The sequence below is a fragment of the Ictidomys tridecemlineatus genome, chromosome 2 (genome assembly GCF_052094955.1).
Source record: "Ictidomys tridecemlineatus isolate mIctTri1 chromosome 2, mIctTri1.hap1, whole genome shotgun sequence".
NCBI lineage: Eukaryota > Metazoa > Chordata > Mammalia > Rodentia > Sciuridae > Ictidomys > Ictidomys tridecemlineatus.
The window spans coordinates 132,253,854-132,271,957 of NC_135478.1; the positions used below are offsets into that span (position 1 = coordinate 132,253,854).

General features: G+C 43.3%; 1 protein-coding gene across 6 annotated transcripts in view; it reads right to left on the bottom strand.

Annotated features, from left to right (window-relative positions):
- Ogdh (oxoglutarate dehydrogenase) overlaps window positions 1–18,104 on the bottom strand; it is a 77,618-nt gene that overhangs the window by 44,553 nt on the left and 14,961 nt on the right. For 4 of the 6 annotated variants that reach the window (XM_013355953.4, XM_013355952.4, XM_040291890.2 and 1 more), the window contains 2 exons: window positions 2,858–3,049; window positions 638–740 (listed from right to left, as the gene is read on the bottom strand). In XM_013355953.4, coding sequence (XP_013211407.1) covers window positions 638–740; window positions 2,858–3,049 — 295 coding nt within the window. Of the gene's footprint in view, window positions 1–637; window positions 741–861; window positions 953–2,857; window positions 3,050–18,104 lie in introns of all 6 variants that reach the window. The other 2 variants (XM_078039805.1, XM_040291891.2) reach the window with 1 other exon arrangement.

An 18,104-nucleotide genomic window follows, 5' to 3' on the forward strand; every position in this document is an offset into this window, starting at 1 on the left:
TGGAAGCAACTGCAGGTGAGTGCCCAGCCACAACACCCATTCACCTCTCAAGGAGAACAGAGTGCAGGCGGGTACACCTGGTACTGTGACAAAAACCCATCTGTGCTCCACACATGCACCTCCCAAAGGCCCTGGCCTCCGGACGCTGTGGGAATGCCTTCCAAAGTTTCCTCAGTGTGATCACCAGCATTTAAGAATTGGGAGACCCCAACTACACACCTTGCTCTAAAATACACTCTATGGGACGCATGGCCTCTGGCTACAGGTGGGCCCCACCGTGCATCAGAAGAGGACAGTTGTGATAGTCGCTCCCTTGCAAGGCTCACCAGTGGCCTTGTGGAAGACAGCACTGCACAGGGATATGGAAAGGTGGAGCCAAAAGAGCTGTTCTCTAAGCAGCTTCCAATTCACCTGCCCAGGTGGGCCAAGATTGAGACTTGGACAATCTGGCTGAAAAAATGGGATAAAAAATAACATGCCCAAAATACACTAAGGCTGTATTACCAATAAATTTCAAGTGATCAGAACGAAGGAAACTTAAGAGCCTTTCCCTCCTGCCTGGACATCCTGGCTGCCACAGGCTGTGGCACAGCGAGAGGAGCTCAAGCAACGCAACTGACTGCTCTCAGACCCTCACCAAGTTTGTCTGTGGATGAGATAATGTCAGCGGGCACGGAGGAGTCCAGATCAGCATCCAAAATCCCCAGGGGGTCCAGCTGTGCTACATGGTGCCCTCGTATCTATGAGTGGGCCAACGATGAGAGGGAAGGACACACACAAAAGGACAGGAGAAAAAAAAGAGGGAAGGGGTAAAAAAAAGTAAAATTACATTAAAATTAGCATTTACATATTAATTCTCACCCACGTTTGAAGAAACAGTTACTGGAGCATCATCAAAATTTACACAACTAATTCCGAGAGGATCAAGTTTTGCAATGTGGTGACCCCTGACCTGGAATAATAACACAAGCAAGTCATTAAGCAGATCCAGTGAGCTGTGAGGAGGGGTAAAAGAGTTATACTTCATGCAAATCTTTCCCAGAGGGGAACATGGCACTAATAAACCCATACAACAAAATTAATTTTAAGAAGTCAATCTTGGAACAGCTTATTTTAAAAGCACTATTGTGCATAAAATCACTTTCATTAAAAAAAGTGGGAAATATAAGATTCTCAGGTTATGATAAATTTGAACAGTCTGAAAAGATCTATTTTGTGGGAGCTTATGGTTTCAACAAAAATGATATATGCTGGGAAATTGTTAGCCCAGTGTGAAAGCTTCCTTTTGGTAGAATGTAAAGATTTCCCTAAGGAGGAAATGAAGGCTTGGGTGTTGGATAAAGCTGAGGAAGGGTACAGATGAGGCATCTTACTAAGAGATTTGCCTTTATTATATCTAAATAGGGAGTGAGGATGCTGGCCCTGATGCTGCATACAGATCAGCACACACATGGTAGTCAGAACAAAAAAGCCCACAACAAAATGGACTTAAAGCATTTGGTCTGAACTGTTCAAAAAACAAAGGAGGGGCTCAGGATGTAGCAAGTAGAGCATTTGCCTAGTGTGTGAGCCTCTGGGTTCAAACTCCAATACTATAGAAAAAGGGAGAAAAAACAGAGAATTCCAATTTTAAATTTCTTTCAGTTTTGGATATTTTACTCATAAATTTCTTGCTAGCAATTTGAAAGGGAAGTAGATTCGGAGAAGTCACTACAAGATCATAGTAAAAATGTTACTGAGGCCAACTACATGAAGACAGTAGTCAAGAAGGACTAGCTGTGCCTCTTACCTCTGGACAGGTGTGCTGTGAACAGTGCCTTAGAGGTTGGAGCTATGTCATTTACAGCATCATGCCCATCTCCTTACAGGCAGCACATGTGTGCTCCAGGCAGAGAACTCTTCTATAAGATCATGGCCAGAAGGACCCCGAGGACCCAGGGTCCTCCCAATTCTGCCTTATTACACATATACACCTTAGACATGTCTGCAGGATATATCTGAATCATCATCTCCAGGAAAGAGAGACACGGGCAGAAAGGAGAGTTCAGGGCATAATTTCTCTGGTTGTTAATGCTGCAGCCACATAAGAGACAGTGAAGCCTGGGATCCGATGGAAGCTCTCAAGAGGTACTTTTCTCTTCTTAAAACTATTCATAGATCAAATTTTAAGGGCTTTCGCTGACATGAGGTGGATGCTGCAAGATTCTTGGCTATTGTATTCAGAGAAAAAATGAAAGGAAAAGCTTAGTTCTGCTCAAAAAGCCTGATAAGGACTCAGCTGCCCTTACTCCTTCTCCTCCCTGCTTCTGTGTCTCCAAGCACTATAGATTTCTTATAGTATTCAGTTGTTAGCAACTGAGAGGGGGCATCAACCCACTCAACAGCATCACCCTTCCCAGTCAATGCCTCCTGCCGGGTGAGTAGCACTTCTTCTCAATGGCCAGGCTTGGGGTTAGGGCTGTGGCTCAGTGGTAGAGCACTTGCCTGGCACACTTGAGGCAATGGAGTCCATCCTCAGCATCACATAAAAATAAAATAAGGGTATTGTGTCCACCTACAACACTGGGGGGATGGGGGGGAGATCCCAGTTTCTCTGCCCAAAAATCTGTCATGCCAATTTATGAAAAGAAATAAAGAGCTATTATGAGGCAGTTATTAAAGACAGCAGAGGATCTGCTTAACTTTGGTTAGCCTGGTTCCCATTCTTTCGTATACTTGACTTTTGCCTCCCTAAGACCCAAAGGCAGGAAGCAAGCACCTAGAACCTGGAGGAGGTAAAAGAAAATGACCATAAACACTCAGAAAGGCCCAAGAAACACTGCATCCTTTTCCACATGGATGGTCAGCTCCTGCTCACCTGATATGCCCTGATGAGAGATTGTACCGCCAGGTGGTCCTCTACAAGCTTGTCGACGTTGGGTTGTGCATCCACCAGGGATTGTGCGTGGGCCACGGTAGCCAGGGAGCCTCGGCTCAGGGAAAGGGGGCTTTGGTAGGCAGTGCCCGGGGGAGCTCCAGCATTGGTGTTGCGGAAAAAAATGTCCCATGACTAAAGACAAAAAAGGTACAGGGTTACCTTGCTGCTCCCCTAAGTGGCCAGAGAGCTGCTCTCCAAAATTAGTCACATATACTACAAGCTGGCCAGAGAGCTGCTCTCCAAAATTAGTCACATATACTACAAGCTGGCCAGACCCATCTCCTCCTACTCTGGACAGCTTAGGTCCCTGTCTGCCACCAAATGGTGGGTTCTGAGTTTGGATCCCAACTTTCAATCCTTCACTTTGCCCTCAGAGTGCTCCTTCTATCAACACAAAGGCTCCAAACCATATGGCTCTCCTTCATGGTACACGCAGGCCTTGTGGCCAGGTACTGAGACCTGGAGACAGAAGTGCTCAGGAAGAAGGTACATGCTTTCTACCCCTGCCCCATTTGTCTGTAGCTCTGCAAACTCTTCCAGTTCTTCTTTAGGTATGCCAGATGTGCACACACTGCCAGAAGCACCTGGGTAGCAGCAATGGGATTGAGCACCTCCTTCAAGATCCTAGAGGCTTGGGGTTAGGGCTGTGGCTCAGTGGTAGAGCACTTGCCTGGCACACTTGAGGCAATAGGGTCCATCCTCAGCACCACATAAAAATAAAATAAAGGTATTGTGTCCACCTACAACTTTGGGGGCCAGGGGGAAGATCCCAGAGGCTCAGCATAGCCTTTGGGGTCCAGGGCCCCCTGATCACACCCTCTCACTATCTAAATACAAACCAGAATCTGATCCTTTACAAAAGGCAGTTCCTCAGACAAATAATCTCATTCCTATGTGGGGGTCAGAGATTAAAATTAAAATTGAGAGCTCTGTGACCTTGACAAGTTAAAGTTACTTAACATGCTGTGCTTAGTTCTCTAATCCATGAGGACAGAAATATATATTCTCCACAGGTGTGTTTGTATAGACTAAACAGAATAGTTAAAATCATTAGCAAAGTCTAGTAGGTAGCAAGTACTTTAGGAAAGCCAGGTGTTACTACCTGCACTTCAATTTCCTCTGTTCTACTAAAAACTGACTACTTTCCTTGAATTCCTATTATGTTTGGTTATTTCATGTTTAAATTATTTGATCTATAAGTTGCACAGACACTATGAATTATAATAGTTTATTCAAAGATGAATTTTAATATTTTAGAGATCAGAGATACTGATAAAATTCCATTACATTGCAAAAAAACAAAACAAACAAAAAAGACCCAAAACTGAAAAATCTGAAAGAGGAAAAAATTTTCAGTTTCTAAGATTCTTTCATCAAAAAACTCTGATTGGACTGAATTGAAAAATTCAGGAGAAATTTCATTAGACTTTTGTGTTCGCCTTCTAGGAAGCCCTGCCAAGATACCCACATATGTTCCTGTCTGGGGCTTGGGTAGATATCAAATGGGTCTGTTTGTGTCTGGAGACAGAATGGGTAGAGATGGCTAAAAAAAAAAAAAGCGACACTGGTCCCTAAGTTCTTCTGGCTTTTTTCAGACATGGAATTTTTATAACACCAAGACACAGACATACCTGACTCAGAAGGACCCCACTATAGAGAGCACACTATATGCTGCAGCCAGCCACAAACTAGAAAGCTCCCTAACACCATGTGTAGCTCCATCTTCAGCCTTAGACAGGGCATTCTGGCCTCTCACTAAAAACTCTGTGAAGGAGTTTTGTGTTTCAATTTTAAAATGTTCTACAATAAGAATATATTCCTTTCGAATTAAGATGAAATACTTTTTAAAAAGTTAAACTACTGGGGGGATATGATTGCACAACACTGAATATTTTAAGAACCACTGATCTGTATACTTTTAAATAGTGACATTTATGCTATGTGAATTATATCTCAGTGACAATTTTTAGATGTTTTAACAATCATTAATCTTTCTGGTTAAATTTCAGTGTGCCAGTTGACAGAAGAAGAACAATCTGAGGTTGCCTTCTGGTACCTTCCATGGCAGTATTTTTACCAGGGAAAAAAACTATTTTGTGAGAGGAAACAGAGGACCCCTCAAGCACTGACATGCTAGGAAAGGTCTGCATGCCTCCCACTCATCCCCTAACAGGTTCTGTGCAAGGACAAGGGATCTAGAAGATGGCTATGTATATACTTGATGTCTCCAGATACTTTCAATTTCATTGAGGTTTTCCATCAAACTCAAGGGAGTTCCCTACATTTTGGAAGCTGTAGTGATTAAGAATAGCACACCTTGGCTGTCCATCCTCCTGAAGATAGAGATAACTAGAGATCACACACCTTGGTGTCCATCTTTGTTCTGAAAACGATGATTAGGGACAGCACACCTTGGCTGTCAATTCTTATTTTAGAAGCAGAGGTAACCAGGGACCGCATACCTTAGTCATCCATTCTCAAACACATGGCTTTCCCCTGAAATTCTCCCTGGTCTCCAGGACTTAAAGGCCTGGCCTAAAGGGAAAAACTCCTCTAATACAGCATCAAACTAGACAAGAGTCAACCCAACCATATCTCATCCTTACCCAGCAGAACTAAGAGAAAACTGCTCTTGCTACACAAAACCCAAATCAAAATTCTTTACCCCAAACTTGCTCTAGCACTAGCACCCCTATTCAGTCTAATCCTGACACTCATGGCCCCTGGAGAGTGAAGGGAGGGAGGCTGGGGTTGTGGTGCAGTGGCAGAGCCCTTGCCTCACACATGTGGGGCACTGGGTTCAATCCTCAGCACCACATAAAAATAAATAAACAAAATAAAGATATTGTGTCCATGTATAATTCAAAAAAATAAAAAAGTGAAGGGAGGGGCTAGGGTTGCAGCTCAGTGATAGAACGCTTGCCTAGCATGTGTGAGGCACTCAGTTGGATCCTTGGCACCACATAAAAAGAAATAAACAAAATAAAGGTATTGTGTCCATCTACAATTAAAAAATATTTAAAAAAAAATAGAGAATGGAGGGAGGAAGCTGGGAATGGTGGCATACATCTATAATCCCGGCTACCCACAAGGCCAAGGCAGAAGGATCCCAAGTTTGAGGCCTGCCTGGGAAACTAAGCAAGACACTGTTTCAGAATAAAATAAAAAGGTCTATGCAAGGCGCAGTGGTACACGCCTGTAATTACAGCTACTCAGAAGGTTAGGACAGGTGGATTGCAAGTTCAAGGTGAGCCTGGAAAACTTAGTGAGATTCTGTCTCTAAATAAAAAATAAAAAGGTCTGGGGATGTAGCTCAATGATAAAGCACCCTTTGGTTCAATCTCCTGTACTGCAAAAACCAAAAATCAAATAAAAAAAGAGTACAGGCAAAGCGTGATCCTTAAACCAAGCAGCTTCTGGAGAGGAACACAATCCAGACTTCCCTTAACTCTTAAAATGTATCTTTCTTGTGTTGGGGTTGTAGCTCAGTGGTACAGCATTTGCCTAGCATATGTGAGGCAGTAGGTTTGGTCGTTTTGCACTACATAAAAATATATAAATAAAATTAAGTATTTTGTCCATCTATAACTAAAAAACAAACAAAAAAATTTTTAAATATATCTTTCTTCTTCTACTGTGGCTCCTGTTTTTTGGGAGGTAGTGGGTGGAGATTGAACCCAAGGGTACTTAATCACTGAATCACATCCTCAGCCCTTTTTGAGACAGGTCTAAGTTGCTTAGGGCCTCACTAAATTACTGAAGTAGGCCTTGAACTTGCAATCCCCTTACCTCCAGAATTGCTGGGATTACAGGTGTGAGCCACTATACCCAGCTTCATCTTTCTTTTAACATCCAGAACACACTAAAAAGTGTCCAGAAACACAGGACAAAGTCATCCAAGAATAAAAACCTTGGATTGAGGGGCTTCCTCCAGGCTATACTGATTCGATTTTTTTTGCCCTGGGGAACAGCAGTACTTTCAAATCCAAAAAAAAAAAAAAAAAATCATAGATGGAAAAATCATAACTTTCACTCTGTGATAAAATTCGCTTTGAATAACAATAAAAATGGTAAAATAATCAACATCAGCGGGTTGCACTGATGGTCTCTGTGGGCAGGCATTTCTAACCGATTTCCAATTTCTCCCCTGGTAGAAGGTTCAGCTCAGGCAGTAACTGCCAGACAGTGTTAATGTGACTGAGATGTAATAACAGAAGAATTCTGAGAGAAAGAACTCTGGCCTCTCTAGTAAAAGTGCCACAGACCTCTTACCCTCCTCCAAAACAAGCCGGGAAAACAACACTGTAAAACTTCAAGGGTTGACAATGAAAGGAATTTGCACCCACTGAAGCCCAGGCCTGAGATCAGGGAGGTTAGGGCCAAGGCCCAGAGAATATAAAAGCTACAGGACTCTCAGTCCAGGTCCTGCAGAGAAGGCGGGAATGGCCATGATCATGATCACTGGGCAGGTCTCCTCTCTCTAACATTCTTTTGTGCTTGGAATAAAACTCCAGGTGATTTTCAAATGGCTGCGGACAACAGCACAGACGAAATTCTCCTCTTCTCCACCCTAGCCCACATGCCCCAACTCAACCCTCCAGAGTCAGCCTAGTACACAGACAAGGGCCCACGTTGACAAGGTAGCTCCTGCACTGGATGGAACTGCACACCCAACAGTGTGCGTCATGGTCATTTGCATCATGATGTGGTGTCACACTAAAAGGTTTTCTGATGGTACCGAGATTCTGTATCCAGCAAACAACTGCTCACATTTGGCATCATACTGCACAGTTGAAGTGGATTAAATTTAAATACAAAAATACCTCAAAAATGTTGATTTTTTTAAAAAAGGACTATAAATATGAAGGTCATCTTTTGGCCTGAAGACTTCTCCCCTTAGCATGCACAGCAGGAAGCCAAAAAAACAGCTGCCCCACCCCACTTGTGCCTGAGTCTTCTCCACCAGAACTGAGCTCACTTAATTCTGGGCAGGGGCAATGGGCCATCGCCCATCCCAATTTCTCCTTCCACCTGTTTCACTGCAATCCTGCATCTCTCCCCAGGGATCCCATTCCTCAGGAAACAACTCTTTTCCCAGTTTCTCAGCTTGCAGCCCTGTCTACATCATCCTGCAGAGGACATGAGAGCTGTTTGCCTTCCACAACCCTCTGGTTTTAAGTTCTTTGGAGCCCCCTGACCACCTGCCTTGGTGCTTCCCTTCTGCCTGTCCCTCCCTCAAGGCCAGACAGCTGCCTTTCTTCCTCTTCTCATCCCTTGGCCTTTCTGCCTCACCCCAAAATGGCTGATCCCTGTCAGTGTTAACACTTGGCTTTGTCACTAGAGTTTCCTCTATTCCTAATCCCAGGGCTTATTTGTCTCATCCTATACTTATTTCAACCTGATATTTGTGTATTCACTACTGGTCTTCCCCTGCTACCAGAACTAAGCATCCATTTCCATTCTGGAGGATAAATTGTGTCTAGGCTAAGACAAGTCAGTGATCAGCTAGCACAAGGGAAAAGCTTCAAAAAAAAAAAGAATGCCAGCGCCTGAACTCCCTTGCTCCTGCTGAGTGTGAGATAACACCTGGGAGACAACAGCCCACCCATTAAGGAAGGTGGCACCTGGCACTGGCGTCATGAATGAGAATCTATCTGCAACCCCAATCTTTTGGTGGGTGAAGAAATAAGCTTATCTAAGCTGCAAAGCTGAGTTTTCTGTTTCTCCAAGTCAAATTTACTCCTAACTATCCCCTGTTACTGTCTGAGTATCCCAGAATCTATGCTCAGTGTGGGCAGGGACAGCAACTTCTACTTCCAAAGTTTCCAGTGCTGGGAATGTTGCTTCCCTATCATGTGCAAGGCCCGGGTTTAATTCCCAGCACCACCAAAAAAAAAAAAAAAAAAAAAAAAATTTCCAGAGACAAGGCAGAAGCAAAAAAAGAGGGCAGGAACTGGCTCACGAGTGAAAGAGATGATTTAACCACATAGAAAGGGCAAGGCGTGGTGACACACACCTGTAATTCCAACTTCTCTGGAGGCTAAGGCACGAGAAATTCCAAATTCAAAGCCATCAACGGGGTAACCTAGTCAAATCCTGTCTCAAGATAAAATTTAAAAGGGTTGTGATAAGGGGCTGGGGTTGTGGCTCAGCAGTAGAGCTCCCTTCTAGCACGTTCAAAATGCTGGGTTCCATCCTCAGAACCACATCAAAATAAATAAAATAAAGGCATTGTATCCAACTACAACTAAAAAATAAATATTAAAAAAAAAGGATTGTGATGCAACTCAGTAATAAAGTGCTTGGCTAGAAAGGACCTAGATTCCATCGCTAGTACCACCAAAAACAAACCAACCAAACAGTACAAGAGACAAAAATTTCCTTAGGAAATCCTAAGGAATAGGAATAGTTTTTCACCCTGAAGCACAGAGATGAAGTTGGACTCTGGCTTCTGGGGGAGATTGTTGGTGGCAAAGATTTCTGAGTCACAGTGACATACACTATGTTCCCAGCTCCACCACACCCAGTACTAAAGTCATTAGCCTCTTCAACCTCTTAATTGGCTTGTTACATAAGTAATAAGGAAAACCTGTCTCCTTACCTAGTCTTGAATGCAAAAAGGTTACATATACACACTCAACTTTCTAACCACCAGAGGATGAAATCATTGATAAGAGGAAAAAAGTTAAAATGTTACAGCATTTTAATAAGGTGAATAAGGATGCATGTGACCCTAAAGGGATAGTTGCCAGGAAAGGTGAGTCTGGAAGACAGAGGAGTTCTGGGGACCAAACTCTGCACCTGCTAAGGGGTTGAGGGAATCTTGTTAAGTTCTTAATATAACATGTTTTTCCTAAAAGAGTATCAAGAATGCAGAATATACCATGTGAAAAAAATAGAGGACATTATTTCTCAAAAGCTCAAAAGCCAGTTCTGTCTAAATTAACAAGAATCTATAAAAGGCTAAATATACACAGCATTCCATAAGGTGTGAGACAGGGAAGGCAACTAAAATAAGCTTCTTACTCTCAAGAAGAGTAAGACAAGCAAACATAAATTAACAGAATGGACATGTGTTGAGGAAGCAAGGGCACTTACAAGAGGTGGCCTATTGTTTGAGCTCTCAAGAACAGGTAGGTCACAAGAAATGAGGGGAGGAAAGGACAGAAAAGTCCCCAGCCCCATCCTGTCATCAGGTACTGAGACCATGGTGTGGCTATATAGTAGGATGTGTAAGAAAAAGACTGGGAAGGTGGCCTGGGACATGGGAGAAACCTGGTTATCCACACTCTGGGAGCCAGGACCAGGGCAGTGGCTAACTATTATTACCAAGAGAAGGGAGACTCATGGAGAGGGAGTTCAAGTCCCCTGTGAACTTCTCACAGTGGACTTAAGGTTATCACCTTACTTCCAGATGACTTCAATCAAAACACAACAGATTTCAAAACATAAATAATTTTAACACTCTGATATGAAACCAGAGTTCCTATTTAATTGAAACTAAAAGCACTGAATTGTAATACATGAAGCTTTTTAACCATTTCCTGCCTAAAGTTGTTGCTGCTCATGCTTCCCACTAACCTGACCTTGACTTTCTTTGCAATGGTAGGGCTCTTTCTCCCAAAGAGAGAATGCTCTTCAAAGGCTAAAGGCATGTTAGTGCTTTGCATGAGCAGGTGATCAACTTTGACCTTTGCTAAATTAAATTAGACGAGACTCAACCTCCTTTCTGGAGGAAAGCCTGGCAAGGGTGGTATATTCTATCAGGAGAGTCCTAAGGATGGGGCAGTTGACATATAATTCCAGGGGGTTTCCCCCTTGCCTCAGCACTGACCTCAACAGGTTCAAGCTTCTGAACAAGGGGCACTTGTGTGTTGCTACACATTCACAGCTCAAGAGAGGCATATCTAAGTCTGAAGATTTAGGAGTCTCAGGGCCAAGCTCCCCTCAAGTTCTCAGTTAAGTCCAAAAAGACAATACTCATGGAGGACTTTCTACTTCTGAGGGGCAGCCAACAGACCATCTGACAACTCTACCCACAAATGTCTCTGACACAGACCTTCTTGTGGGATGATCCTCTCCAGTTCCTGATGGTTGTTCTACTACGAGCTACAGGCAGGTCCCAGGTATGCTTCCCTCAGGCTGTATGAGATCAGGGATGTCACTTCAATTTTCTGGCCTTTTTCCTAATCTATAAGAGCAAGGAGCATAGCTATTTAATGACAGCTCTATATCTATCTTTTCAGCTTCTTAAATTTAAAAAGCACCGGTACCAGGCTGGGATTGTGGCTCACCGGTAGAATGCTCGCCTAGCATGTGTGAGGCCCTGGGTTCGATCCTCGGCACCACATAAAAATAAATAAAGATACTGTGTTCAACTATAATTTTTTTAAAAATACACACACACACACACAAAAGCACCTGTATCAGATGCAGTGTTGCGCACCTGGAATCCCAGTGACTCAGGAGGCTAAGGCAGAAGGATCATAAGTTCAAAGCCAGCTTCATCAACTTAGCAAGGCCTTAAACAACTTAGTGAGATTTGTCTCAAAATAAAAGACAAAAAGGATTGGGAGTTTGACTCAGTGGTTAAGCACCCCTGGGTTCAATCCCCAGTGAGTGGATAAAAATAAATAAATATTTTTAATATATTTTAAAAATATACTAAAAAATATATTTTTATTAAAAATATAAATTTTTTAAAAAAAAATAAAAAGCAGAGGCTGGGTTGTGGCTCAGTGGTAGACCGCTCGCCTATCATGTGTGAGGCCCTGGGTTTGATCTTCAGCACCACATAAAAATAAATAAAATAAAAATATTGTGCCCAACTATAACTAAAAAATAAATATTTTAAAAATAAATAAATAGAATAGAATAAAAAGCACCTGCATCTATACTTGTATCTGTTCAAGAAATGGATAGTGAACATGAGGAGGTGCCAGAATTTAGTCATGTGTCACTAAAGTTTATTTGAGGGCCCAGACTCTATGACTGTGATGGGCCTCATCAACTGGCCATCTTTTCTTGTTCAGAGCCAAAAGACCCAATCCTGCAGCTGTCCTGCCTCTGTCCTTCCCATGTGACCAATCTTGGTTACTATGCTAGTGCCATCCTGTCTTCGGCTGGAACTAGTCAAGGACTCACCAAAGACATGTGACAATCACCCAGAGGAATGAGGTAGGGCAGGTTCTGGTCTCCTCAGTTCATGGAGCCACAGCCCAGGCTCCAAAGGCCATGACAAGCCACAGCCCAGGCTCCAAAGGCCATGACAAGGCTATCATATATAGCCTCACCTATTAAATTTTGATACTAACAATGCTTTATGATTGCTATAAATGTGAACTACAGGACAACAAATGACCAATAACAACTAATAATAGCACAGCCCTCCTTTAAGCTTTCTTATTCAGCAAAACCAATAAAAAGGCAGTTAGCATCCTGGTACTCTATGACTACCCTGTCTGGAGGGAGGCTACTCTGAAGGGCAGAGTCAGCCAGCATTCGGCTTTCCAATTCCTTTCCTGCTCACACACAGTGCCAGCAGCATGATCACTCTCTATGTCCTCCTTCCAATGTTACCCATAAATCTATTCTGACTTGTGGGCCCCAAGCCCTTCCTGAAAATGTCCTAGAAATAAATTTCAAATGTGAATCTGTTTGCCCTGGCTTTCTGAATCATCTCCCTAATGGGAGGCCTGTGGGTGGACTGCCTACCTCCAGAGCCTGCAGTGACTAACTCCTGCTAGAGAGCTAAACACAATTCTCCACAGACAGAGCTTAGGATGGGAGAGCTAGACTTTGGACACAATCCACACAAGCCTCATCCAGACTGTTACCAGGTAGGACAGCTTTTTCATGGCCTGGGTCAGACTACTGCCCACCACAAAGCCACCAATGAAGCAAAACCTCAGGGTGCACCAAGATCCAGGTCTGCTATTATGCCACCGTGAACCCATTTATACTAACCAGTTAAAACTGGGGGTTCTTTTTTCCTTTTTGTCAATTTTAACTTGTTATGTATTACAGCAGAATGCATTACAATTCATATTACACATTCAGAACACAATCTTTCATATCTCTGGTTGTACACAAAACTGGGGGTTCTATTTAGGTATTTTGGGGGGATAACAGGGATTAAACTCAGGGGCACCCAATCACTGAGCCACAACCGCAGCCTTATTTTGTATTTTATTTAGAGACAGAGTCTGAGTTGATAAGAGCCTTGCCATCGCTGGGCTGGCTTTGAATTTGCAGTCCTCCTGACTCAGCCTCCCGACGTGCTGGGATTATAGGTGCCTGGCTCTATTTAGGTATTTCTAAGTTAAAGAAACTGATGCATGCATGCTCCCTTATCACTAATGCTGTCATTTAGTATAGATGAGAGGATATTTTTAAACAATTTCTATTATCTTCTCTCTAAATGAGTATATAAATTATACCCATACACACCCAAGATTATCATAGAAAAACTGCCTTAGCTCTGCTGTATGGAATTCACTAGTATCAGGACTGCTACAGTAGACTAAAGGCAACCATACTATCAGATCCCTGTGAAGAGGCTGGGGGTGCCATCCAGTCCTACACAGTCTCCCACTCCATACAGATGTCCTGCCTCTCTATCAGGGGTGGAGTCTGGAGAAAGCTTTCAAGCTGTTCTAACCAATGTAACAGGCAGCAATGTGCAATCTGGGCCCAGGCTTCAGAGGGCCTGCAGTAATCACTTCTCCCTAGAGCTAACCTGAGACTAGGCACAAGGGTAGTTCTGATCTCCCAGAGGATGGCAGGGCCCATTGAGCAGCCAGCACCACCTGCCAGACACAACAAAGACCTTCACAGCCCCTGCCCAGCTAAGTCTCAGATGTACAAAGGTGCCCTGGGAGTCAATAGGGGGATGCCAGACAACCCACAGAATCAAGAGAAATACTACATTGGCACCATTTTAAGTTTGGGGTGGGTTGTTTCACCAATGCTCTCAGGAAACAGGCTTTTCCTGAAATGGGGGAGGGGGATCCAAGATACCCCAAGACCACTCTCTTAAGCAGCCTTGTGATATTCCTCAGAAAAGGAGAGCACTTACCTCTGCCCTAGATCTGCACATTCCCAGAGTGGCAATTCTCCAGCGAGGCCAGACAGAAAGAACCACAGCAATCACCTTGGGGTCATCTGACTAGGGCTCACTGAGCAAGTATCAACCCTCTCTATCCTCCACTGCAATGACTCAGAAGCCCTTTGAAGAGGAGCCTTAGTCCAGCTCCACAAAGCAGCTCTTCAGAGTTTTAAGTACAATGCCTCCATCTTCCAATCACAAACTCCTCTCCTCATAGCCAAAACAGAGATGCATAGTGCTAGGAAAGAGTTCCAAGGACCCAAAGATCTCCCACAAGGCACCCTTGGGTAGAGAAGGGAACCAGAGAGCAGGGTACCTATAGGCTAAACAAGGTGTCTATACAATGTGATGACTTCTTTCTCCTCAAACACTGGCACTTTTTAATTTTGTTTGAGGTGGTGGGGATTGAATCCAGAGATGCTCTACCACTGAAGCTTCATCCCAACTCTTTTTGGGGGGGGTAGGGTTGGGTGCGGGTAACGGGTATTGAATTCAGGGCACTCGACTCGAGTCACATCCCCAGCCCTATTTTGAATTTTACTAAGAGACAGGGTCTCAATGAGTTGCTTAGCACCTCGATTTTGCTGAAGCTGGCTTTGAACTTTCGATCCTCCTGCCTCAGCCTCCTGAGTCACTGGGATTATAGGCATTCGCCAGTGTGTGGCTTCACCCCCAATCCTCTTTATGTTTTATTTGTGAGGGGGAATATCTCACTAAGTTGCCCAGGCTGGCCTCGAACTTGCAGTCCTCCTGACTCAGCTTCCCTGGCTGCAGGGATTACAGGTGTATGCCACTATGCCCAGTGGCATTAGCTCTTTTAGAAACTTCTCTTCACTGCCACCCTGAGCAAGAGAGGCAGAGCTGCTTTCCCTCCCATGCTGCACAACAATGGTGCACAGTCATCACTCAGCACAGGCCACGAACAAAAATGTCAAAAGCTGTGAACTGGTTGGGTACAATGGTGCACCCCTGTAATTCCAGTGTCTTGGGAGACTAAGGCAGGAGGATCACAAGTTCAAATCTGGCCTCAGCAACTTAGTGAGACCCTAAACAACTTAGCAAGATCCTGTCTCTAAATAAAATATAAAAAAGGGCTGGGAATGTGGCTCGAGGTTAAGTGCCTCTGGGTTCAAACCCTGGTACTAAGAAAAAAAAAAAAAGCTGCAAACTAATCACTTAGACAGGTGGATATACTGCTTTATGCTGTTGCTTTCAAAGTTTTTAATTTATCTCACTAATTGAACCATAAATGCAAACCCATTAAGAGTAAAATATTGTGATGTCACTCAATGTTAAATCATAAATTCAAGCATTTAATCCCTAACATCACTCCCCCCCCAAAACCCCAAAACTCTTTAAGACGTATTCCAAGCTCCACACAGTAACCAAAATGCCTTCTGAATTTCTCCCAAAAATAAATCACTGAAGTAGCATCAAAGTGTTCCACAGATATTCCAACACAGTTGCTCCTTGTCATGTTGAGCACAGTGGAAAACCACCACCCTGCACCAAGAGCAAAGCCACTGTAAGGGTAACTTAAGCCTCAGATCAGTACAGAAAAGGGCATGCCAGGCTCCTATTCTTCTAAGTGCAGCCAAGTCAATTTCACTGCTACAGAGTAAAAAGACCCATATCACTGCATGATGGGGACTGTGTGCATGTTTTTCAGCTGATTCATTCATAGAATATAGGAGGATTATGTTTCATAAAAATAGAAGGAAGAGCCAAAGGGCCAAATGCAGAGGTGAGAATGACAGCCCGGCAGCTGTGACCTGAATACACAGAGCCCTCACTCCTGCAACAACCACGTGTGACCCAGAGTTCTTACCACACTTTAGGAGTGGATAAGCAAAAGGCACAAGAAAAAGTCAACAAGAAATGGGCATCAATTAACAAGAACCAGAAGACAGGCCTTCAGAAGTAGAGAGGGGTTCCAACAAGAAGACACAAAATAGGGAAAGAGCTCTGGAGTCTAGGAAAAGTTATGGGAAAGCCAAATAATCAGGCAAAGAAGGAAAGAGGAGCCAATGGCAGGAATTCTCAAAGCAGGTACTGGAGCACAGCAGAGAGGACAACTGTCCTAGTTCCTTCCACCCTCTCGGGACCAAACCTCAGTCCTCCTTAGAAAGGTCAGAACCTGCTGACCAATGCACTGGGAATAACTAGATGCTATTCCAAACTTGGGAGTTGGCCCCTGTTCCTACCAAACAAAATGAGACCAATATCCAAATCAGTGTGGGTTTAACAGTTCCCAACTGTTTATCTTAAACATTAACTGTTTCATTTGACTTTTTTGGTTTTTCTTTTTAGTTTTATAGTCTGGGACTCAAACTCAGGGACTCACAAATACTAGGAAAGTGTTCTACCACTAAGCTATCTCTGAGCTCTTTCCGGTTTTTTTTTTTTTTTTCCAGACAGGGTATCTATAAGTTGCCCAGACTGACCTCAAAATTATAATCCTCCTGGCCTTAGCCTCCTGAGGTAGCCAGGATTACAGGCATGTACCACAATGCTTGGCAGTTTTGACTGTTTTTAAGACAAAAATACAAATAGTCACGATTCCATGTGTCCTCAACATGCTTAGACCCTCAAAAAGCAGGACTTGATCTGCTGAGGTACAGGTCACCCTCAAAGTTTCCTAAGAAAGTTCAGTAAGGAGTGCAGATGCCAGCCTAGAACAGAGAAAACAGTCTTGGATAAGATCAAATTCAGAAACAAATGGCAGGACAGTGAGCCAGGTGCAGAGGAAGACTCAGCCATTTGACAGTACTGTCTAGGGAGCAGAACCGGAGGAAGAAGGAATGTGCTGTTTTGATTTGCTCTAATACTTTATGACAGACGAAATTTTTGCAAGTAAACATTTTCTTTTTTTCTTTCTTCCTTTTTCTTCTTGCAATCTGGGGATCAAACCCGGGCCTCAAGCATGCTAAGCAAACATCTGCCACCAAGCTACATTCCCATCCCTAAATATTTTAAATACAAATTTTCTTTAAAAAGAAGAATGGGTTAAGGGAGTAGCTAAGTGGTAAAGCACTTTTCCAGCATGCTTGAGGCCCCAGGTTTGATCCCAAGTACCAAATGTATTATAATTGGAAAATAAATAAATAAATAATAAAAAGAGGGGCAGGGATAGAAACCAGGTGTGATGATATATGCCTGTTATCCCAGCTATTCAAGAGGCCGAACCAGGAGGATCACTTGAGCCTAACAGAGGCCAGTCTGGGAAACACAGACTCCATTTCAAAACAAAATTGTGTGTGTGTATATACATACACACACACATACACACACACACAAGAAAACAGGGATACAACAACCAACTATAAAGTTTAAATCCAAATGTAAATGGCAACTTTAAGCCAGATATTGTAGCATATACCTGTAATCCCAACAACTAGAGAGGCTGAGGAAGGAGGATCGCCTATTCAAAGCCAGCCTCAGCAATTTAGCAAGGTCCTAGGCAATTTAGTGAGACCCTATCTCAAAAAAAAAAAAAAAAAAAAAAAAAAAAGGACTGGAGATGTAGCCAATGGTTAAATATTCCTAGATTTAATCTCTGGTATCAAACAATAAAAACAGGGTAGGGATGAGATGGGGGGCAGCTTTAAGATTGCAATGATTTAGTCAGTTAAGAGCAGTGGCACATACATACCTGTAATCCCAGCGGCTCAGGAGGCTGGGATAGGAGGATCACAAGTTCAAAGCCAGCCTCAGCAAAAGCAAGGCACTAAGCAACTCACTGAGACCTTGTCTCTAAATAAAATACAAACAGGGCTGTGGATATGGCTCAGTGGTCAAGTGCCCCTGAGTTCAATCCCCAGTACCTCTTCCCCCACCCCCAAAATTACAATGATTTAAATACAGACCAAAGATGAGATTCAATTAGAGAAATACCCTATTAATTTTATTTGGTATGATTATGAAAACATCTCATTATCAGTCAGAGTGATGCATTTCATGCCAGAAATGACACAAGTCTGGGATTTGCCTTAATATAATCCAGTGGCTAATCATGGTAGCACACCCTATAATCCCATATACTCAGGAAGCTAAAGCAGGAGGATCCCAAGTTTGAGGCCA